The sequence below is a fragment of the Mesoplodon mirus genome (assembly GCF_964341445.2).
Source record: "Mesoplodon mirus genome assembly, chromosome: 4".
Taxonomy (NCBI): domain Eukaryota; kingdom Metazoa; phylum Chordata; class Mammalia; order Artiodactyla; family Ziphiidae; genus Mesoplodon; species Mesoplodon mirus.
This window is the reverse complement of record NC_138979.1, coordinates 5,639,514-5,664,120: the sequence shown is the minus strand read 5'-3', so window position 1 is coordinate 5,664,120 and position 24,607 is coordinate 5,639,514. Positions and strand designations below refer to the sequence as shown.

General features: G+C 41.2%; 1 protein-coding gene across 1 annotated transcript in view; it reads right to left on the bottom strand.

Moving 5' to 3' along the window:
• CUBN (cubilin) overlaps nt 1-24,607 on the bottom strand; it is a 270,373-nt gene that overhangs the window by 69,260 nt on the left and 176,506 nt on the right. The window contains exons 42-53 of the mRNA XM_082617071.1: nt 23,241-23,431; nt 22,896-23,079; nt 18,396-18,570; nt 16,796-16,974; nt 15,191-15,400; nt 14,382-14,522; nt 13,303-13,484; nt 6,941-7,112; nt 5,645-5,851; nt 3,713-3,862; nt 1,563-1,684; nt 791-1,016 (exon numbers count right to left, since the gene is read on the bottom strand). Of these exons, the coding sequence (XP_082473197.1) occupies nt 791-1,016; nt 1,563-1,684; nt 3,713-3,862; nt 5,645-5,851; nt 6,941-7,112; nt 13,303-13,484; nt 14,382-14,522; nt 15,191-15,400; nt 16,796-16,974; nt 18,396-18,570; nt 22,896-23,079; nt 23,241-23,431 (2,139 nt within the window). The remainder of the gene's footprint in view (nt 1-790; nt 1,017-1,562; nt 1,685-3,712; nt 3,863-5,644; nt 5,852-6,940; nt 7,113-13,302; nt 13,485-14,381; nt 14,523-15,190; nt 15,401-16,795; nt 16,975-18,395; nt 18,571-22,895; nt 23,080-23,240; nt 23,432-24,607) is intronic.

The following is a 24,607-nucleotide window of genomic DNA, read 5'->3' as shown; positions in this document are numbered from 1 at the left end:
AGCACTCAGAGAGCTCCCCAAACACCCTGACTCTTCTAGAAATAACTGCCCTGTGTGATGTTGCAAGACTATGATGAGATCCTGACAAAAGTGTCCAATGCAAGGCTTATATTTTCTGGGAATTTCCATGAAATGAAATTTCCATGAAATTTCATAGTTTGCAGGTACAACAATCAATCTTTTGAAATAGAATCTATCATGTTTTGCCCCATACAGAGCATTCATTCTAAGTCACAAATCTTATCTTGTCACTTTGCTGCTCAGAACTCTTCAAATAGCTCCCCATTGCTCGAGGGATAATATAGAAGTCAAGGCTCTCCAGGATGTGGACTACTTATTTTCCTGCCCTCAGCTCACCACTCAGCATTCTACCTCCATGGTCCAAATATGTTAAACTACTTGTGATTCCAACACATATTTTCTATTACTTGTGATTCCCTAGTTGTACCATGGCCCTTTGCCTGTGGAGACAGCATGGTGAAGTATTAAGGTCAAAGTTTCTGGGCTCTGCTGTCTTCATTCAAATCTTGACTCTGCTGATTGTCAGCTCCATGAGCTGGGCAAATTATCCACTCATTTCTCCTGTTTCCACCCATGCAAGTGGAGAAAATGTGCACTGATACTGTGTCTTCCTTACAAGGTTGCTTCATGAGATGTCATGTGTAAACATTTAGAATTGAGTCTGACAGAGAGTAGGTACAAAATGTATACTTGTTGGGCTAGTTAATAAATTTTAAAAATACATCGATGATAAAAGACAGTAAGCACACAGAATGTTTCTTTCTTTTACCCAAAGTCTCTGTGTTCCATGTAGCATAAAAGCCACCATTTTGCACCGAATGGTCCGTGTTAAAAATCACCACCAGCTGGTTGGAACCCGACTGGATTGTCCTGGGGTTTGAACTTCCACAGTAGTGTCCTATGATGGGTGATCCGGGGGAACCACCGTTTCTGATTGTGACAGAGTCCCAAGCACAGGTTGAATGGGCTTCAATGTCAAAATCACTGAATGTCAGCTGCAGGAGAAAAGGGAAGAAATGAGGAAACACTTTGAGCTGTAAGTGAGCCTATCTACGTAGAGTTCGACTGAAGTCCTTACACACCCTTTTATTTTGTTTTAATTTATATAATTTTGTATTTATGTCTCTTATTTCATTCTCCCTTGTCCTCCTCTATTTTTTTCTTATTGAAGTTTCTCTTGGAAATTTTGAGAAGGGATATTTCTCCCAGAATGGGAGTCATTAGGGTCATCCTCAGTCCCCTGGGCTGGGATGGCAACTCATATCAAGAACATAAATACATCTCTTTTCTGGATGGGGAACTGTCTTCTATAGAGAGCTTCTCCTGTGCTTGAAAAAGAATGAAAGATATTTCATTCTTCATTAGTTGTAAACTTGTAGATGCCAATGTATATACGCTAATCCGAGAATCTTAGGGAGAAGATGACCTGGATCAAAGACTATTCTAATCACTTGCTTATTAAAAGAACTCTGTTTCCACACAGGACATGGTACTTTTGTTGCATAATTTCAGAATTATTTTACCCACTAATCAAAACTCACAGTGATGGTGTGGCCTTGTGGGGCTTCCAACAACCAAGAACAGTGGGTCAAACTGTCGTAAGAGGCTGGATAGTTGGGGCTTGAGATCACTCCACTCTCACCTATCTGTACTCCACCACAGTCTGAAATTAGATTGTAAACTTCTAAATAAGAAAGGAAAAAAACCACCAAATTCTGTAAAGCCAAAGTAAATACTACTTATAGCCATCGTACTTCACGATTTAAAAAAAAGGACAATAAATGAATAAATAGATGAAATTGGATGAAAGCAAAGTAAAACTAGATGGAAGATTAGAAATAAACAGAATCCCATACAGTGTTAATCAAATGGAATCACACAGTGAAGGCAGGCTCAAGTTTGATACAAAGGAGAAGGAAGATTATCTGAACCATAAATGGAGAATAATTAGATGAGCATAGAACTGACAGTAAATGCACTAGGGACAAAGTAAAGAACATTGCCTTTCTTAAAAAAACTAGGCCTGTGAAAATAAATGTAAGCTTGAAGAATATGATGAGTACCATAACTAAAGACTTTGTCGTTTGACAACAAGCACATATATTGTAATCAGCTATCAAAGTGTACTTTAGTATAGCAAGTTGAAACATGGATACATTTCTAAAGCATGGTATGGTCTGATGTTCCACACAAATAATACTGCTTCCTGAAATCTGACTCTTTTCTTTCAAGCTGATAAAGAAAAAGCAGCTGGCAACATGGTTGACTGAATAGATAATCAATGTCACTCCTTTCTCCAACCAACCATTTGGTTACAACACAAAGAAATGTTAAATAAAATTATAACCAAAATATATTTGATTCATAGCCCAGCTTAACGGAATGAAAGGAGATCTCTAAGAACTATAAACAATAAATGTACTCAAATTCCAAGGGGTATCTTAAACTGAGAGTGTGTAGGTCTAAGAGGATATAGAATCAAGATGTGGGCCCCAGAAGTTGTGGTTTGAGGTTTGATGATCAGGCAGAAAGAGAACATATGGCCTTGGACCTCCACAAAAGCAAGGGCTTTTACATAAAGTTCGGAATCTGCCATATTAGTGAAATGGACTAGAAAAACCCTAATGGCCCAGAGAAGCAGCAAGGAGGAGTACTGTCTGTCTTGGGCTGAATTTTCAGGTACAAACTGAATGTCACAGATACAAATCTAGCACAAAACATTAGCAAATTATGTTTAGTAATATGTCCAAAATACACATGATGGCCAAGTAGGGTCTATCCCAGAAATGAAAGGATGGTTTAACAAGAGAAAAATCTTTTAATACAATTTATCACATTAACACATTAAAGTAGGAAAAAATAGGATCATCTCAATAGATGCAGAAAAACCATTTGCCAAAATCTGACAGTAAAAAAAAAAACCAAAAAAACTTTTTGTACACCATGAATTGAAGAGACTTCCTTTAATGTGATAGGGAGTATTTCTTGAAAACCTAGGAGAAACCAGTATATTTAACAATGAAATGTTACAGGCATTCGCATTAAGGTCAGAAACAAGATGCTCTCATCCCTTGCATTTGACATTATGATGGTGGCCTTAGCTAGTGAAATAAGACAAGAAAAGGAAATCAAGAATTGGGATTGAAAGAGAAAAATTGCTATCAGTTTGCAGAAGATATGATTGTTTACACAGAAAAACCAGAGGTAATTTATAGACAAAATACTAAAACTGGGCCTCCCTGGTGGCGCAGTGGTTGAGAGTCCGCCTGCCGATGCAGGGGATACGGGTTCGTGCCCCGGTCTGGGAGGATCCCATATGCCGCGGAGCGGCTGGGCCCGTGAGCCATGGCCGCTGAGCCTGTGCGTCCGGAGCCTGTGCTCCGCAACGGGAGAGGCCACAACAGTGAGAGGCCCGCGTACAGCAAAAAAAAAAAAAAACTAAAACTAACAAGAGTCTAGCAAGATCTGTGGGCTAAAGATTGATGTATTAAAATTTTAAAATTCCTAGATATAGGCAACAACCAGCTAGAAAGTATAATTAAAAATGTCTCAGCTACACTACCAACAAAATCAATAAATAAACCTAGAAATACATCTAACAAAATATATGCGAGATCTTTATGGAAAATGTCATTTAAAAATTTATGTATTATGTTATTGCCAGAATTGGAGAGCGTATCATAAGTCTTACCTGTAAAGGAATACTGTGCATGGAATCCAACATGTTCTACACGTTCATTGGTGACAAAGTGTATCCATACCTGAGGATAAGGTATAACCAGTGGCGTTCTAGGTTCTGAAGCTCCACAAAGTCTCCATATCAGAAGCCCATCAGCATTATCTGAGCAGAATAACACACCAGTGTCACCATATATATATCTTTTGAAAAATATATCCAATGAATTCAGTAGGAACAAATAATAAAAAAAATTTTAAGCTATTACATTGATGCACATTTAAATTCTGGTTTAACAGCAGACATTTCACAAATCTCCTTTCTATCTTTCTCAACTACAAAGGAAAGAGTGCCTCCAGCGGGTAAAAAAGAATGCTTTTTTTGGTATGGGCCTCTTTCTCTATCATAGGTGTCATTTTGTTCCAATTCATGTTTTCATAATTATTGTTTAGTATATCTAAACAGAGACACAACTGTTAAAAAACTTAAAAAAAAGCTTTTGGCTGTGCTTTTTTTTTTTTTTTAAGGAGTAAAAAACTCAATACCAATAGTGACAAAATACATCAGCAAGATAAAAGTGATAATTACCTAAAATTTTAATAATTTCTTCACTGTATTTAATCAACTAAAATGAATGGGATATTCCATACTCAGGCTAAGAACTATCAGATTTGGAGCTATTTTTGTGAATATTATTTTCACAGTAATTTGATGATCATCTATTGCTCACACTTATCTCCTCACTGTTTAGTCTTTCAGACAACATCACTGACCTTAAAAGTCAACAAAATATAGTATTCTAACTGTCTCTAAAATGACGGAATTGAGAGAAGATTGCATTTAACTGAATGAAATTTGATAGATAGCTGTTCTGTTTGATTCTATAAGCCAGTGGTTTTGAACCAAGCAGAGGGGGTGAGGATTTATCAGAATCCCATGCAGAACATTCTCAAACTACAACTTCCATTTCCCTCATAAGCCTTTTCTAGGTTCATCTACCTCTAAGAGGCCAGATGATTCTTCTGCTGAGGCAGTTGGTCTGTGACCATAAACTTTATCAAATTCTCTTTCTGCCCTCCATGTTCCCAAAGCCAGCATCAATTTCTATAGTTGCCCCAGTACATTGCCACCAGCAAACTGCATTAGCATTCAGCCTCCTTTTCTTTAAATTTTGCAATAACATGGAACCCAGTGAGCCTTAGACAGCATAGCTGATATACTGATATACTGTTACTTTTCTCCCTCTTTTTTTTTTCTTTAGGGGGAAAAGAGTGCCAATGTAACACTGGGGACAATTCAATGGATAACTTGTGCTTCCACTATAGGAAAGAACTAAAATGGATTTATCAGCCATGAATGCAGATTTTAAAAAAATTCTTAAGATGATTATAGTTTACCAGGTATAGCTCAATCCACTTCTATTATGAAAACAAAGACAAACTTGACTGCTTCAGGGATAATTTCCTAACCAGCTTCTATGTGCTTCTCCGTTTAATGCATTGCGAAGTTTCTTTAGACTTCTAAGGCCTAAGGAGAATTCCACGGCCTCTTCTGTGAATCCTGTAAATTCAGGAAATCACCAGCACACATTCTGACCATGTTACGTTCTAGTCTCTGAAGAAAGAAGTCTTGAGTAGATGAGAGTTGAAGGGACCACTTGAACTCATTAACAGAGCAAAGGCAAACCGGAATCTCTCCTGGGTAAATGTCACATCAACTGAGACATAGGGTCTAATTGAAAACACCGATCCATCTCATGCCTTGTTTATAGGGCATGTTGTCCCCAGCTGGGCATGTGCAGAATGATGGCTTTGTCTGAACAATGTTCTTCTGGATCTTATATATAATACATACCTTACAGCCCTTTGTCTCCCTTCATTGTTGGTGGCCTCCAGGCATAAGAAGGCTGCAGGTGAATGGGAGAATGTGTTCCTTGGTTGGACTCACCTGCTCGGAACTCAAGGACATCAAACTGACAGTCCTGGTGACTTTCTAGGTAAAAATCCTCAAAATGAATGTAAATGGAGGAGTTTCCCTGGTTTGGATTGCTGAGCGTCCATTCGCAGTTTAGGTTTCTTGAGTAATTACTGACTCCATCATAGCCAGGAGAAGTGAAGTTTCCCACAACGGAATTTGTAAGGGACCCACCACATACTAAGGAAACAGAAGGCAACGGAGAAAGTAGTTGTCAGATCCATGCCATAGCAGAAGATACAACCAAGACAGAAAAACGTAACTACAGCAACCACGGCGGCTTGTTCATTGCTTTGATTGGTTTCTCTAGATGAGGTCAGGGCTGTGGGTGGAGGGCTGCCTCCTCATGCTGCAGAAGTGGTTTCTGCGGATTTAGAAAGAAAGATGTACAAAAATACGCAGCTTCTTTATTTTCCTGAAGATGTAGATTAGGTGGGTGGGGTTTGGCTATGTGTCAGTATCTCCTAATGTGAGCCTGTTGTTCATTAACATTTAATTTAGAGCAATATCTAAATATAATGGTGGTCCCGATGGCTATGGTTTAGCAATCTTCCACCTGACCCGAGAATTTAATCGGATAAAACAGATAACATTGGCATTCCAATGAATTTGCTCCTTTTGATAGGGAATGAATGCTCCTTGTATCAATGAAATAACTTAAAGGTTTTTAAAAAATATTCAGTTCCACTCTTCCTAAATTTTAAAGCTCTTAGATAATAACAACAATCCAGAAAGAAGGAGGATATTTAGAATAGAAAGGCCGTATCTTGCTAATTTTAAACGCTCTGTATCGTATATGAACCCCTCAGTCACGTACGCTGGAAAGCTGTATAAGGATGGATGGGTGCCTAAGAAGCAATAAAATCCGTGTGTCTTCAATTACTTTACTTACTCTCCAGGAGTAAGCTGCCCCTCAAGAGGTAGTTATCCTCTTCCAGGATAAAAGAGTGGACCAAGGGCTGCGGGACTGGCAACCAACTATTATGGCGACACTGCATGGAACTGAGCTAGAAGCCCCTCTAACAGCATTTTCTAAATTTTCTAATTCACAACAGCAGTTTTCTTTCCAAAACTAGAGGTTTTTGTCTTCTGTTTAGGGGGTTTTGTGGTTGGGTTTTCTATCTGGTAATGTTTGTGTTTTGTGGAAGATCCGAGGTGTGACTTTGATCTCTGAAGGGGACATGGATGGCTCCACGGCTGTCGGCAGTAGCTGTGGGACACCTGCAGCACAGATGATACCACGGGTGTATTTATAACATCCGCGATTACCTGCGTCGTCACTGGACGTATAGGAGGCAGAGAAGCCTCCATATGGCCTGGATCCATCAGTGAAATAAACAACCTTCATTGTATTTCCCGAAGATTTGACCTCATTGCTGCTGTTCACGCTGCTACACAGTGTCTCTAGCTGGGGGGAGTTACTTCTAATGCCATTAAATACCTGTCAGAAAAAGTAGGTTAACCTTTAGACACAGTCCATCTGACTATTTCCTAGGAGGTTACGTTCCCAGACCAGACACAATTCCTTCTAAGAAAACTCTGTGCTAAAATGAATTACTTAACAATATGGGCACTTAGCCCAGTGCCACAAGCCACAATGTTACCTGGAGCACATTTTGTGGCCTCAGGGTCATTGCACTAAAGTGGAAGTATTGCAGTCATGCCCTCCTGCCATGTGGTGACAAGTGAAAAACCGCTGTGCTCTTTGCAACTGGAAACTGTGCTCAAAATGTAAAGAAGCTATGCCAACACGCTCACATCTTAGTTCACAGAGTTCACTGGGGGACAGTTTTGTTTAACAATCCATCAGGACCTTTGATATTTGGAAAGAAGGCTTAAATGTTAATCTCTGATGATCTGAAGTATAGAAGAACTCAAATTTTTTTTTTTTTTTTTTTTTTTTTTTTGGTACGTGGGCCTCTCACTGTTGTGGCCTCTCCCATTGCGGAGCACAGACTCTGGACACGCGGGCTCAGCGGCCATGGCTCACGGGCCCAGCCACTCCGCGGCATGTGGGATCTTCCCGGACCGGGGCACAAACCCACGTCCCCTGCATCAGCAGGTGGACTCCCAACCACTGCGCCACCAGGGAAGCCCAAGAACTCAAATATTTTTAAATGCCATTTTTTTTTTTTTTTTGCTGTACGTGGGCCTCTCACTGTTGTGGCCTCTCCCGTTGCGGAGCACAGGCTCCGGACGCACAGGCTCAGCGGCCATGGCTCACGGGCCCAGCCGCTCCGCGGCATATGGGATCCTCCCAGACCGGGGCACGAACCCGTATCCCCTGCATCGGCAGGCGGACTCTCAACCACTGCGCCACCAGGGAGGCCCTAAATGCCATTTTTTTAATTGGAGTATAATTGCTTTAAAATGTTGTGTTAGTTTCTGCTGTACAACGAAGTGAATCAGCTATATGTATACATATATCCCCTCCCTCTTGGACTTCCCTCCCACCCAAGTAATTTTAAAAATCAATCTCAATATAACAGGTCTTTCCTAATTAGTCATGCATTTCAAAGCTTCAATTTTCTTACTGGTTTGAATTTTTAAAAATGGATTAGAGTACTGTGGACTCCAGAATATTAAACAACTCCAGTTATGCACATAGTTATGATAATTGGCAAAATATTATTCCACTTCTTTACAAAACCAAGGGAATATTTTAGCACAGCTCAAGAAGTAACTAAACAATAATAGATTGAGTGAGCGATAGTCCTGTTTTTAAAAAGGATTTGAATGGCTTACGATTAGAAATCATGAGGCAGAGTGTGACACTAAGAGCTGTGGAGGAGGATTATGTGTTCCATAACAAAAGCTGTACGCTTTTTTTGCCTACTGTAATTGATCATTAAATTTTGTTCTTCAGGGGCTTCTGGTTTAAAGTAACTTCCGGCTCACAGGACAGGACACAGAGCTTCCTATCATTTACTGAGCATGGACAAAATGTCAGACTCTGCTAATAACCCACTTGGATTACCTTATCCAATTAGCAAAACAACCTCTCAGACATATAATATTATGAATAATACTATGTAGTTGTAATTAGGTGACAGAAATTCATTTGTATACTAATTTTCATCAATTTCTCTCATTATAAATACAGTGGATGCTATTGATATATAAGCATATAATATTACCCGTTTTCCAGATTAAGACACTAGAATTCAGAAAGATTATGCCATTTGCCAAAGTTCAAAGAGCCCGTAGTAATACAATTGGGATTCAAATTACCCCTCTGATTCCAAACCATGAAGTAATGCATAAGGAAAGAGAAGGTGACAAGTATTTCAATAATTCTAAAAACAGGAATGGGCAACACATTGCCAGAATCAAAACGGATTATTCACAACCAGAAGGCTAATGGAATATGTGCAAAACCATGATCAATGGCCTTTATCCCTTCCCCAACGTCTGCCCTGAGCTCAGAATCAGCATGATGAAAACTTGTGAGGCGTCCATTTATCACGTGAACTCCTGCTTTTAGAAACAGCAAGAGTGCTGTGTCCACCTCCCTCCTCCACTCCTGTTTATACTCAGAAACCATAACTCCCAGAAAACAGTGGGGTAAGAAGTAGGTATATGAGATTCAGGACAAGCTCTAAAATGTGCTAAAAGCAGGAATAAAAGCAGGCATATGTCTCATCACAGTGCACACGGGATGCTGTGGCTTTTCCTCTTCTCCATCTGGGCACAGAGTGAGATAGGCAGCTGGGTTTGGAGGAATTGGATGCTCAGGTCGCTGGATGAGGTATTAGTCTAGAAGTGGTGCACTCAAAGCCACCCTCAAGCAACCTGTAGATCTTAGGAAGGGTCCCTCTCTTCTCCCTCCCTCCCTCCCCCGCTCCCTTCCTTTCTTCTTTTCAGCCAAGTTCTCAAGTAAATAAAGAGCAAACGAAGGACAAGCCACATCCCCTTGTTTGGGGCAGAGTGAAGAGGAAAAAAAATAAGTATTGAACCCATAAAAATATATTTCAAAGAAAAGGAATATGGACATTATATTAAAGGTTCAGAAATTTATTCTGAAAGTGATTCTTTGATGTTTTAACCTCCCTGTGGGGAAAAGACCTGTAATATAACATATGTGGTTTCCCCTAACTCAACGGTCAAGTCCCCACCTCAGTCAGCTCCCATGAAGCCCATGAGTGGACAGCCCCAGTCATGAACACAGAGCTTCCCATCGCTTTTTAGTACTTCATTCTTAAATATGAATGAACAGTCAAAGGTCATCAGACATTTAGGGAAACATCCAACATAAAAGGCAAAGAGCAATATAATAGGAAACAGGAACTTGAAGGAAACTGACCCCCAAAGGAGCAACACAAAGCTTCAAAATTATGATTAATATATTCATATATGTATGTGAATATATTGAATACATATGAATATGAATAGATTGAATATATATGATTTTTTTTGGCTGAGCCATGTGGCTTGTGGGATCATAGTTCCCCAATCAGGGATTGAACCCATGCCCCCTGCAGTGGAAGCGCGGAGTCCTAACCACTGGACCGCCAGGGAATTCCCAGAATATATATGATTTTTTAAATCTATGTTAAATATATTCAAAGAATAAGGATAAAATAAGGATAATTACAGGTATACACATCCTCAAAAACTTTATCACCCACGCCCACGTCCTTAGGGAGCCACAGAGCATGTGCCTCGCCCAAAGAGGAAATTAACCAAGAACAGAAAATGAGCATATCATAAAGCCAGGCATCCAGCCCAGGAGACGAATGAAGGGACTTGCAAATTTGATGATGTAGGGAAATCTGGGCACAGCAGCGGAATCAGGCTTGAAGCTGATGGGCAAATGCTCAAGGAAGATATTGCTAAGGAAAATGAATAGAACTGATAGATGTGTTTTACTGTATAAGGTGGGGATGTATACCTGGAGTAGAAAGTGTGTGTGGAAGAATTAGTGATAGATACGTGAAAAACCAAGAAAAACCATGAAAGTGTAAAAGGGACACAGTTATTATTACTTGGAAAATCAAAAGTAAATGCTAACAGAGTACACCACTTGGTTTAAGTGGGAGTGATGTTTTCATAATCATATTAATGTAAACCTTGAATAACAATTTAACAAAATCTGTGACAGGAGTATTTGGCGAGGTAGTTGGGGGGTGTAAGTGAATTACGTGCACCCCACGTGCATTTGCAGTGATGGTGGGGAGGTTTTTGAAGACAGCTAAATCCTCACCTTCCACAGCGGGATGTGGATAGATAATGTCTAAGACAGAAAAAATAAAGTAGTAGCATAATAGGAATATTGTTTTGAAATAATGACATAAATACCAAAAGAAGTAGCTGAAAGAGTTGAAAAGTAGGTGCCTTTGGCATCTATGATTCAGAGATGGGGAAATGACAAGACATGATTCAGAATTTGTGGTTGATGCTGTAGATTTTATTTTATTATATGAGTTCCGAAAGTATGACTTTTCCTGTAGGGCATGTGAATATTCTGCTGGTACGATTCCTAATGATTATATTTCAATATGATCTCAAAGGAAAAAAAATGTTAACATATACATCAAAATTTTAGTAATGGCTATGTCGAACTCCAAGTATTTTTATATTTTTTATTTTCTCAACTCTCCAAATACCATTCAATAGCATCCACTGTATTTATAATGAGAGAAATTGATGAAAATTAGTATACAAATGAATTTCTCTCACCTAATTACAACTACATAGTATTATTCATTGCCAAGAAAAGATAACAAAATGCTTCAAAAGATGATATAATGGGAGTGGTTAAGTTTTTTTCTACTTCATTCTTGCTCTGTATTATTCATTCAACAATAGGAAAAAAAAATGTTCCTTTAAAATAAGAAAACTTAGGTCCAAAATTTCCTGGCTTCCAAATAAAAGAAAGCACACTGGGCTCCGTGATTTTCAATATCTGATAAAAGACGTTTCAGTCCTTCATATATTAGAACCAGAGAGCGAAATTTGAAGCCTAAATATGACCATTTTAGAGCAATACAAAGAGAGAGTAACATACAGAGGTGTTTCATATTTTTGAAATTCCCCAAGCAGCAGGAGACAATGAAACTACAAACAAAAGTGGCTCATTTCTGAGAAGGGTAATGCTAGTTCTTGGACTGTTGATTCCTTCAACAATGACTGTGTCTATTACGTGCCAGGCACTGGGGATTCAGCAGGGAACGAAGCGAAGTGCGTGTCCCTGTAAGTGGAGCTTACATTCTAGAGGAGGGAGCAGCCAATACACAAACAAATAGATGCATGGACTGTCAGCTGGTGTGAAGTGCTGTGAAACCAGTCCAGACCAGGGTGGGGTGGGGTCTATTTAATGAAGGTACTTAGGGAAGGCTTCTCGGACCAAGTCATTTGAGCAGAGCCCTGAATGAACTGAGGGAGGGGACCAGGCAGCCACCCGGGGAAGAACATCCCAGACAGAGGCAACCGTCCATGGGAAGTGCTGCTGGGTGCATCTTAGGGTAGTCAGTCAAGGAACAGAAAAGAGGTCAGTGTGGCTGGGTCCTAGTGAGCAAAAGAGGAGGGGGGTGTGAGATAAGACACATGGGTAGAAGAGGGAAGGCGCAGCAGATAATGTAAGGCCAGCTGGGCCGTTGAAGATGTGGGACTTCCCTCTGAGCGAGAAAAGAGGCCATTGGAGGATTTTCAAGGAAAGCCTCATGGTCTGATTTAGGTTTAAACCCATCACACTGGCTGCTGTGTTGAGACGCACAGAGACGAGGGTGGAAGTAGAGACCAGTTGGAAGTTATTAAAATAAATCTAAATGAGTGGTGATGGTGGTCGCAGTGGATGTAGTGAGAAGTAGTTAGATTCTGGATCTCTTGTAAAGATCTAGCCAAGTGAGCTTGCTTATGGATGCAGTTTAAGGTGTGAAAGAAAGGACTCCAAAACAGACATCAAGGCTTTGGACCTGAGCAACCAGAAGTTTGGAACAGTTATTTACTGAGATAACAAAGATTGAAGAAAGGGCAAGTTGGGTGGAAAATATACTAATATTCACCTACAGTTAATACAGTATAAACGCATATGTATCTGTCATTCACAGTTAACACTCAGGGATTTCATTAGGTTTCTTTTGCTAAGGGAAGCTAAGAATACTAAGGGTATTATACTTATACTCAAATATAATATTATACTCAAATATAATATTTGAGATTATACTAAGGGTATAATCTCAAAGCATGAGCTTTGCAACCTGGAAGACAGTCGACCTTGGTCTTCCAGAGGAGTCACTCGGCACATCCAGCAGAGAACAGTAATTATGCAGGACCACCCATCTGCTTAAAACTTTTGGTGGTGGCTTGTCCTGTGACTCTGGTCCCAATCGTAGGCTTAACTTTTCGGTTTATACAGGTTTTTCCATATGTAATGATCATTTGCTTGAAAATTTATCCTGCCTATGACCCTGATATAGGTTGAGACAACTAATAGTCTCTTAAAACAGCTTTTATAAAAATTATGGCAAACATTTATTGTGACTTTGTTCTATCTAAAATACTTAGAAGTTGTGTGAGATACAGTTGCACGGAGGGGAATATTCCTGACCTAGTTTTCTGACTGTGATTTATGGGTCAATAAAATCCTTAAACAATGGACTATAACATCCCTGACAGCAGGGGACACTTACTGTCACGTGCTCACTGCTGCAGAATGGATGGGCTTCTAGCCTCAGGTTGTCAAAAGTGAGGGTCACCCGCCGTCCTTCCTGCACAGTGATTCTCCATTCACACATCCAGCCGTGAGGGTTTGGGTTCAGGTAGTTGGGAGAAGTGAAGGTCCCAGCAGGGCCCTGGAGATCCCCACCACATGCTGAAGGCGGGGGAAAAAAAGAGAGAGAAGAAAAAAAAAACCCCAAAAACTATGAAAACTTTCAGTCCAATCCTATAAGGAATGTTCTCCAAAGTAAAGCATTTTTTTATTGTCCCACTGGACAAAATCAGTGCTCTTATTTACCACTGTGTATACACAAGGACTGTCTCTGATATTTAATATTTAATCTCTGCTTCCATAGATGGTAGTTCACTGGCAGCCTTTTGTCATCATGGCCCAAGAAATATGAGAGTCTAGTAAGTGCAGCAATCATCAGAGTCAGGAAAATCAGAAGGCTAAAGTCATCATCCAGTTTTTTCAAGACAAGATCTTTATTTCACCTGAGCTTGTCAGGGAATTTGGAATGCAAATTCCAAGCGACTGGAGCACTAACAGACTGGCTTTCTTAAGATGAGGAATGCGGTCCGGCTCTCACCTCCTGACACCCCTCACAGCATTAGATCCTTTCCTTTGGAGCACCGGTTGTAGTTGTGATGTTTCATCTATTGCTGTGACTTTTTTTTGTTTGTTTTTTTTGCGGTACGCGGGCCTCTCACTGTTGTGGCCTCTCCCGCTGCGGAGCACAGGCTCCGGACACGCAGGCTCAGCGGCCATGGCTCACGGGCCCAGCCGCTCCGCGGCATGTGGGATCTTCCCAGACCGGGGCACGAACCCGTGTCCTCTGCATCGGCAGGCGGACTCTCAACCACTGCGCCACCAGGGAAGCCCTGGTGTGACTGTTTGATTAACGTCTGCCTCTCCACTAAACTAGTCAGGCCCAGGAAGACAAGGGTCGCGGTGTCTTTGTTTAGCTATTGCCACACCAGTGCCTAAGAGGAGCGTCTATCCAAGGTAGGTGCTCAATTATATATATATATAATGAATCAAAGAACATACCTTCCACGCTGGAGTCAAACCGTAGTCTGAATCCCGAGCCAGTGAGAGAGCCGTCTGTGACAAACCTGACCAAAGCAACATTGCCAGAAGTATCTATGCTGTCAGGAATGGTGTTTCCACAGTATCTGCCCAATAGATTACCTGTGAGAGTCAGATAATTAAGTATTTATATGTCCAGGTGATTGATTTCATTTCACCTCTACTTGAGAAATTCTGCATGTACGAAGAAAAAATCAATAATAGATAAGACCCTGGCCAGGAAGAAATGGTGACCTCTGGCAAGAGAAGCAGGTCAAACATGAATAAAAATCAATATATTCAAGTATATGAGGAAGTGTAACAAATACAGCAACCAATTAGAGCCAAGGGCATCAGCACAATGCGGAAGGCTTGCTCATTTGGTTAGTGAAATGGTCCAAGGCGACAGAGTGACAAGCATCCACCTCATAATATTTCCAGGGTATATTACCCTTTCCCTCCTTCCCTTACAGGATGCCCCTCAAACATCTGAGCGTGGCCCTGGAAGGTCTCCCTGGAAGAGGATGCCTTCCAGACACAGTGCTCTCTCAGTGTGGTCTCAGGATAAGCTATATAATGACACCAGGGCTTTGGGCACCACTGTTTCATGGGTAAGAACTGAGGGAGAGAAAAGCTGGCACTGTCCAGAGCTGACTGATCTGCACTTCTCCGCAAAAAAAAAAAAAAAAAAAAAAGTCTTGCCTTACTTGGAAGTGAGGAAATTTCAGAGGCTGAATGAGTAACCTGTGAAAACAGATACCCCCAAAAGACACCAGACATATCCCACTGACCAGACGTATGGTTTTCCCAGATCTCCACGAAGTCTCGTTCACAGCCAGGTGAATCCTGAAGGCTAAAGTCTTCAAAGCGGATGGTGAGATAATGTCCCGAGGGTCCCTGGAGATGCCACTCACAGAACAAGTCGTCTGTATACGGAAGCGTTGGGTACCCGTTGCTTTCAATGACTCCACTTTGCCCTGTCACTCTTCCTCCACACTCGGCTGCAGAAAAAGAGCAATATTCTATCGCAGGTTTTCTTTTTTTTAATTCAACCAGCACATTTAAAAGCTTTTAGGTGCCAAGTGAACATGAACTGAAGTTTTAAAAATACTGAAAATGTTTAGTTTGTGCTTCTCTTACTACATGACATTTGCTATTGGTGTACAGAGAGACGATACCACAAGGCCAATCTAATAACGGGAAAGGGAAGGCGGAAAGATGTTGAATGGCATATTCTGTTAACGCCTCATGAATTCTCTTGGGACACTAGGTGAGCGCTATTAGCTGCGAGTAGCTTTCATTCCAAAACCAACTGAGAGATTGATAGGGCCTGCCTAGTACCCTGTGTTAGTGATTCTGTAGACTAAGTCCTAGGTCAGCTAAAAACAATGCTGTGGTTGATTAGTCATGCCTGCCATTTCTGGTTTATCAAATAAACATGTTACTGTAGTAATGGGTATCTCAGGGCCTCGAAAATTACTATCCAATTATTTCTTATCAGCTGGATGTGGGAGATTGAATTATATACAATTTGCCTCAGGCTATACAATGACCCACGGTGTAGGTTAAATATTGTTACAACTCGGCTTTTCAAGTTTTGAACGCATTAAAGATGTTTGGTTAGTGTTCAGACCTAACAGACACTAAATCCTATGTAGTTTTGACCATATTGTAGTGAATCTTCAGAATGCATTCTTTATTACTCATTTTTTAAAGGAAGGAAATCAAAACATTGAATGAATGACCTGGCGCTAGACATTTAGGGGAAAAAACATCTCGATTATCTATTAATGTTGAGGAGGTCAAAGTCACTGTTCTAAAAATAGTTATTTGATTACTAAAGAGTTTTACAATTTAATATTGTACATATTTCACGACAAGAGGAAGAAACAAGAATTTAACTGGATATGTTTTTCACTAACAAGTTAGGGAAAAATCCAAAATATTCAAGTTTACTAAAAAGAGTATTTTTAAATGGAAATTAAAGTAAAAATTAAAATTGATAAATGACTTTGTGGTTTTAAACATTCACATTCCTTACTTATTTCTATCATTAAAATAACTGTGAAAATTAGGCAGATAGAAAGGCTTCTTTAAAAATGGCATGATCAGGGCTTCCCTGGTGGCGCAGTGGTTGGGGGTCCGCCTGCCGATGCAGGGGACGTGGGTTCGTGCCCCGGTCCGGGAGGATCCCACGTGCCGCGGAGCAGCTGGGCCCGTGGGCCATGGCCGCTGGGCCTGCGTGTCCGGAGCCTGTGCTCCGCAACGGGAGAGGCCACAGCAGTGATAGGCCCGCATACCGCAAAAAAAAAAAAAAAAAATGGCATGATCATTTAAAAAGTTTGAACGTAATTATTCTGTCACTACTTTCTTATTGAATATAAAAATGTTGTTACCTATGGAATACTTGGCCTTGAATCCCACATGAGTGGGGCTGTTGTCAGACCGGAATCTCAGATACATCACCTCTCCTGAGGACAACTGACTGGCAGGCAGAGAAGCTCCACAAAACTTGGAAAGTATTGGTGCATTTGAATCAGCACCGTCTCGCAACTCAAGGTAATTGGACGTACAGCTACAGTGGAAAGAAAATTCTGTTTAGTTTGCAAAGTCTATGGCTTTGACATATTTTGATAATAAAGACTTCACTTTCTCCAAGGACATCATTAAATCATCATTTCTGTAGCGCTATGTACACAACACAGCGGAGACACTATGACAGAGTCAGTGTAGGTGGTGTGTCACTTCAAAATGCCATATGATATTTTTCTGAATTATACACTCCAGTTTGTAGCTGAAAAAGACAGGTTTTACATGTACCACAATGAAGAATATTTATTTGCCTTCCATATTCTGTTGGTCTTAGAAATGTAAAACTCATTCTCGAATCAACCCCTAGGAATGTCAAAACACAAGTATTTTGTTTCACATGATGTTATGACACATTTCACATGACAAAGATGAACTCTCTCTTGATAGCTATGTAACCGGGGCTAAGGGAGAATCTCAGCTGGAATTTTCTGTGTCCCTAAAAGACGGCAAGTATTTACCCAGTATTTCTTGAGAAAGTCAACCAGCCAATTAATGCTCAGTGAGGGGAGAATGGCATTATATCAGGAGTCCAGAACTGGTAAGCAAAAGCTCTCATGCCTAAGCTTTGCACCCTGCATGTATTCATGCAGATGTATACACACGTTTGTTAAATGAAGAGAAAGATACAGATTTTTTTCAATCTATGTAGTTATTCCATCTGTGTTCAACATAGTAAGACAAACCCTCTGGTTTGTAATCTTTAAAGATTCTTACTGGGCTTCCCTGGTGGCGCAGTGGTTGAGAGTCCGCCTGCCGATGCAGGGGACGCGGGTTTGTGCCCCAGTCCGGGAGGATCCCACATGCCGCGGAGCGGCTGGGCCCGTGAGCCATGGCAGCTGAGCCTGCGCGTCCGGAGCCTGTGCTCCGCAACGGGAGAGGCCACGACAGTGAGAGGCCCGCGTACCGCAAAAAAAAAAAAAAAAAAAAAAAAAAGATTCTTACTAAACAGAGATCGGGAGATCGTACTGTCCTTGCTTTAGTCCTGTTTCTGACACTGGTGACCCCGGGTGTCACAAATTTCCATTTGTTAAACAGATACTTTATCATTTATGACACTGAGTATGGGGCTGGCCAAATAAATATTCGTCTACCAGAGACACTCTCTTTTTCCTGTGGGAGGAAGAACGGATAATATAAATCTCAGACAGCCACCCTCCGCGTCTCTTGGAGGATGTGCACAGGGTCAGGAGGGACAGTGTCTGTTTACATCATCTGCTCAGCTGATGGGTGAGTGTCCGGCAGGCAAGGTTTTCAAGCTCCAGGTGTTAAGCATTTCCCTTCCCCGTCCCTAGATTTCCTTTGCCGTATATGCTGCTGAGCAAAGAAGAAGGAAATTGTTCTGAGATGTGACAGCTAAAGAATACTAACTCTGGGTAGGAGGAAAATTAAACGGAGGTGACCTACTTTGGTGTTACTTCGACATTGAATTGATCTTCAAACTGCAGCCTTATGAGCTTCCCGGAAGGAGCAGCTATGAGCCAGATGCAGTCAGCATGCTGCGGATAATTGCTGGGGTGGTTGGGGGAGGTTACGTATCCAGCAGAATCCGCATCGTGGATGTAAATATTGCCCCCGCAGGCTGTCAGGAAACACAGTTAAATCAACCTACCGTCTGGAGAGAGAGGATGCAGGCGACTGCCACCTTCATTTTTAAAGGTCTCTTTATCTGTACCTCCAATCTTAATTTCCTTTCATCTGGAATTATCCTCCATTTCTTTTTAAAGCAAATACATTCTGAATTTGCTATCAAGGGAGCTACCACATGTGTCACTTTTTAACTCGCCAAACCATATGTTCTCATTGGAAATTTCACTCCTTCCTAAAGCCAACCAAAAGATTATGGCGCATGGTGCGTGCAGTAGCTCATCATGGAAGCATAACGATATACCCACCACTTCGATAAGCATGTAAAGGCACCAGCACTTTAACTGCCCCCTGACCATTCAGGTCAATAGACTGACGTTTAAAAGACTAAGCAGATATACATTTGTACAACTCTGTGGACATTCACTCCTTATGTTTCTTTGGGATTTAGGTGCATTTGAAGAGCAAGAGATGAATGGTATAAGAAATTTTATGAGCCAGTTTTTTCGGGACGATAATGAGCTTTTAATACTTTTTTAAAAAGCCCAAAGTGTTAAGTAAAAATACTTTCCTTTTATCAATGAATTTTTTTTTTTTTTTTGGCAATCTCAGCAAACAAACCAAGTAAGAACAATCTGGGTACTTACAACGCCAATGAAGTTAACCTGTTCAGTAACTGAGCCTCACAGATACTGAATCTGCTAAATTCTATGGACATTTGTTTCCAACATCATTCAGCCACTTATGGGCACATCCTGAGTTGTGACATTACCTAGAACTCCTTCATCTCTGAAACCCTAGACTTTGAGCTCCTTTGACTGCCTTTAACTCCCTTGCCCCTGGTCTTTCCTTCAGATGCTCCTTGCAAAACCCCAATTCGGTGGTTGTGTTCCTCTCAAACCATTCATGGAAGTTGATGCCACAACAAACGCACGTTCTCCACTCTCAACGCTGCTAAGCCATCCTCCCGTTTCATCATATAGATGAAAACAGCTATAAAACCAACTCGACTCCCCAGACCCTTCGTCCTCCCCATGCCCTCTCTCATCTCAGCATGCTACTCTGAGCCCTCTTTTAGAAAGAAGTCAGATGAGAACTCCCTCAATTTGTTACCCCTTATTTGTTACCATCCTTAAAAATTCACCTACATCTCCACCCTCCTTTATTTTTCCCTGTACGCTGCCTTCATGTATCTCTGGGTTGGTCTCCCAATCCATTCTGTCTCCTTAGGGACCCTGCTCTATTTAATCCCTCATTTATCCCGTGCTTTTAATCTCATTCTCTCTCTCTCTCTCTCCTTTCCCTCCCCCCTCTCTCCTCCGTGATACTTTGACGTACTTTCCACGTATCACAAGCTCGAGTAATTTACAGCCACTTTCTTTACGTCCTCCTTCCCCCTTCACTCGTCAGCCCTCTGAAAGCACCCTTTTCCTGGTCCCCCATCACCCCACAGTCCCTTTACCCAAGGATGTTTGAAATCATTGTTCTGCGTCCACAGCAGCTAACGTGTTGACCACACCTTCCTTCTCTACACTGTTGCCCCTGAGCTGCCTGGACATTAGCTCTCCTCCTCCTCCTTTCATCCCTCTCACCATTTCTCCTCTGGTCCCTGGGTGCCTCTTTCCAGGCCTTTCCTGGCATTGCTGGAGGTCCCCAGGGATCCCCCTGCAGGCCCTTCATCTTCTCAGTATAAATAATTTCCTGGCTAAGGTCATCCACCCTCATGACTTAAACTGCAACCAGTCTTCTAACAGTTCCCGAGTTTCTAGATTCAGCCCAGATCCCTGTTCTGACCTCCAGACTCCTGGTCCAGTGCAGGTGTCTACTGGACATCCCGAGTGGACATCATTCAGAGATTTCAAACCGAACATGTGTCCCAGACGGACCTTACTACCTACCTACTCGCTGCCCAGAAGTCCGTATACAAGCGCATGACCCTCTTCTTACTGACCACCTCGTTTTCTCCTTAATACTTGTTGCCATAGGACATGCTGCATCTCTTATTTATTATCTGCATTTTAACACCGAAATTAAGCTCCATGAGGACATGGATTTTATTCGTTTATCACTGTATCCCCGGGACCTAGCATAGTGTCTGTCACATGGCAAGTTCTTAATAAACGTTTGTGGGATAAATGGATCCACCAGCCAGAAACCTAGGGGTCATCTATGGCACCCTCCTGTCCCACATCCAAGTGCACTCAATTCCGTATTTATAATCTCTCCCGATATTCCTTGTCTTCTGTGTGCTTATCACCACTGCCTTAGTCCAGGACCTAATAATTCCTCCCTGAATTACTCTTTCACCTGCTCTCTCCACCTTAGTCTCTCCCCCTCCATGTGTTTTCAGTGCCACTGCCACACGGGTGTTCCTAATCTGATAGCGCCATTCGTGCTTTGGATTAAAACCTCCCAAGGGCCCCCACTGCCTTCCAGTTAACATCTTAACTCCTTTTGGTGCCGCCCTCAGCATCATGATTCCTGCCTGCTTCACCACCATGATGTTTAGCTCCTTCTGACTCTCTTCTCCAGCAGTCGTGAATTCTTTCAAATTCACGGAAATGCCTTGTTGTTGCACAGCCATTAAGACTTGATATGTGGTCACCTCCTTTCTTCACTGACTGGCAAATCTCTGTCAGTTTCCTTCCTCTGGGAGCCTTCTCCCACCCATAGCTCCCGAGAGCCCCTCCTTCTAGCCTCATCGTACCGTGCCCTACCTGTGCCTTTGCTTGTATGTCTCCCCCTCTGCACTGAACTCCTCCACAGACTTGGTAGTTTGCACAGTGTGAAGCACTTTGTAAATGTTCAATTAATTAATTAGAACAGTCAATTCAGTGAGAATAAAAGCATCGAGCACAGGGACACAGAACTCTCAATCAACCATACTGAAGGAGTGTCCTTGGAGAACGATTGTGTAGAAGAAGGCTAATTCGATGCCACAAGTTGTTCACTGAATAACATGTGTTAAAAGCTGAGAAACTGAAGTGGCAAAGAAGTTGGTGTGCTGGAAAGATAGATGGGGAAGTAGAACTGACTGTAGTTATAGGACATGGTTGAATCAGAAAGTTGAGAGAAACAAGAGTGATCATATCGCAAGAGGTTTTGAAATCAAAAGACTTTTAAGTCTAATATTGAGGCAGAAAGATGGGGAGAAGGTAATGGCCATACCATTCTTGCATGAACAGAGGGTCGAAAAAGCAACGAAAGAGTTACAGTATTTGCAAATCTATAAGGCTCTCTAAAGGCTCAGGACCAAGTGAAATCACAACTCAGCAGCAAAGCTCAGAATGGAGATGGGGAAGGATGAGAAACTTGCTACCTATAAGGCAGCGGTACTGGGGTCACAAAGCTGTGCTGGTAAAGGCTCCTTCTAAGTGCCAGAGCTATGTGGTCTGGGAAGTGGTGAAAGGACATGCCCTGTAGTCATGGAATCTACATGAGGTATTAGATGATTTTCTGTGTCAGTTGGTGGAGACTTACTTCCTCTCCTCTCTTCAAATGAAGAAATTCTGCTGACATTTTAAACTCTCATATTTTGGAGAATGTGCGATAAAACATATGGCTCATTTAGATTAATACAGATTTTGAAATATGTCCAGGAATCTGTGATTGAGGTCATAGGGTTATCCTGAAATCCAAATTATCTAATTTTAAGGGGACAAAGACTTACTCTTTACAGACACCACTCCTTCCCTTTTTTGAAGCTATGCTTGTTTACTTATTTATGCAATTAAACATTACCTAAAAATAAATGTCACAAAAATCAAATCATTACAGTAGAATTAAATAATTACAATCAAATATAATTAAGACAAGGTAATTAAGATAATTACTGTAATATATAATTAAATGGGTAATAATAGAATCAGAAGATTATATGTTCATTTAAAAAGAAGCATACAGATGATTACAAAACAATGTAATTATCATTCTTATGTTTCTATAACTGTATGTAACTTATAATTAGACATTTTATAATGGAAAAGTCTAAGGAATTTCAGGGGATCATTAAGATCAGCTCAATTTATACTCATGGAGAAGTTCACTTTGTTCATTCTCTTGATATGTGGTCTTGGGACAATCTAAGCCTCATCTTACTTATCTGAAGAATGGGCACAATGAAGAAAATGTAGTCGTGATGAGATATCAAATGTATCAAGCATAAAGTAAGTGCTTGATAATAGGTAGCTACTCTTGCTAACATTATTATTGTTAGTTCAGAAAAAAACTTTACATATTTTTTTCTCCAATCTATTTAAACAAAAAAGGCCAAGCAATTGCAGGAAAAGTACAGACATTATTCTCAGTGAAAATACTTACCTAAACTCTTTGCCTCATATGTGATTTTAAATCCTCGTCCTTCATTACTATTATCAGAAATGAACTGAACAAACATTTGATTATCTGAGGTGAACAGAGTGGATGAAGGGTGACTGCCACAAAAATGCCCATTTCCTCCATGGGGGCCCAAGGGTGGAGAAGAGATATCAGGTCCATTTTTTAGCTGGAAAGACAAATTAAAATTGCACAGTTTCCTTCATACCGATAAAGATGAGGTATACAAGTTCTATCAGTTTATAGCCCAGGAGGAGAAACATCATCATTTTGTTTTCTGAATGAAGTGTGTAGAGAAAGTAGTTAGAAAAAGCAGCAAACAATACCTACCACCAAGTAATCCCCCTGGTTGCAAGAAGGGTCTCTATTTGGAATCTGGAAGGGCTGTTCAAAGTGGACAGCGATGGTCAGACCACTCTGAACCTGGACATGCCAAGAGCAGTTGAGGTTGGGAGTGTAGGTCTCTGCATACCTGGGTGACGTGATAATCCCTCTGTCTGCATGCAAGTATCCACCACAACCTTCCCAGGAAGAAACAAAGATAGCACATTTAAATAACACTCACAACTGGAGTTTGATGCTTTTTTCTGTTTGTCTTGAGAATTTTCGAAGTATAGGCAATAGAAATGTGGTTTGAAACTCACTCGGGACCAAAAAATGTTGGAAACAATTAGCGCAACAAGCTTGGATGGAGCACACGCTCCTGGGTACTCATTTTGTTTTTGTTTCTAAGATAGGGATGTAGAAGTAAGCAGTAGAGACAAATCCCTTAGCTTTCACGAAGCTTACTTTGTACAGGAGTCAGACGTACAACAAACACCTACATAATTAATATGTGAGGTGGTGATAAGTTCTACAAAGAAAGATGAGCGGGGAGAGGGAAGATGAACTATACTGCCTGGGGCAGTTAGAGAAGGCCACGCTACTGCAGTCATATCCAGGCAGAGACCTGACTGACATGGGGGATCGCATCCTAAGTGAAGAAAGCCAGACAGAGAAAGACAAATCCCATGTGTTATCATGTTTATGTGGAATCTCAAATACATCACAAATGAACCTGCCTAGGAAACAGAAACAGACTCACAAAGAGAACAAACCTATGGTTACCACAGGGGAAAGGGGTGGGGGGTAGGGATAAATTTGGAGTTTGGGGTTAGCAGATACAAACTACTATATATAAAACAGATAAACAACAAGGTCCTTCTGTACAACACTGGGAACTATATTCAATGTCCTGTGATAAACCACAATGGAAAAGAATATGAAAAAGAATGTACATCTCTGTATAACTGAGTCACTTTGCTGTACAGCAGAAATTAACACAATATTGTAAATCAACTAGACTTCAATAAAATAAATTAAAAAAAGAAAAAAGAGAGACAGGGAATCAAGACATAAGAGTGTTTGAGAGAAGAGCATTGCCGTCCAGAAAACAGCTGGCGTGAAGGTTGCTGTGTTAGGGGTGTATCACAGAAGTCAGAATGGAGGAGGCCAAATGAGAGATCTAAACGGTTAGCCCGGTAGGTCGTGCAGGACACGGCCAGGGCTTATTCTGAGTAAGAAGAGGAACACACTGAAGCCTTCTGAGCATCAGAACGGCATGATCGGACTTAAATTTTAAAGACTCACTGTCTGCAGTACTTAAGCTCTAAGGAAGGGCAGGGAAAAGCAGAAGCAAGAGGTCCAGGACGGGGGTG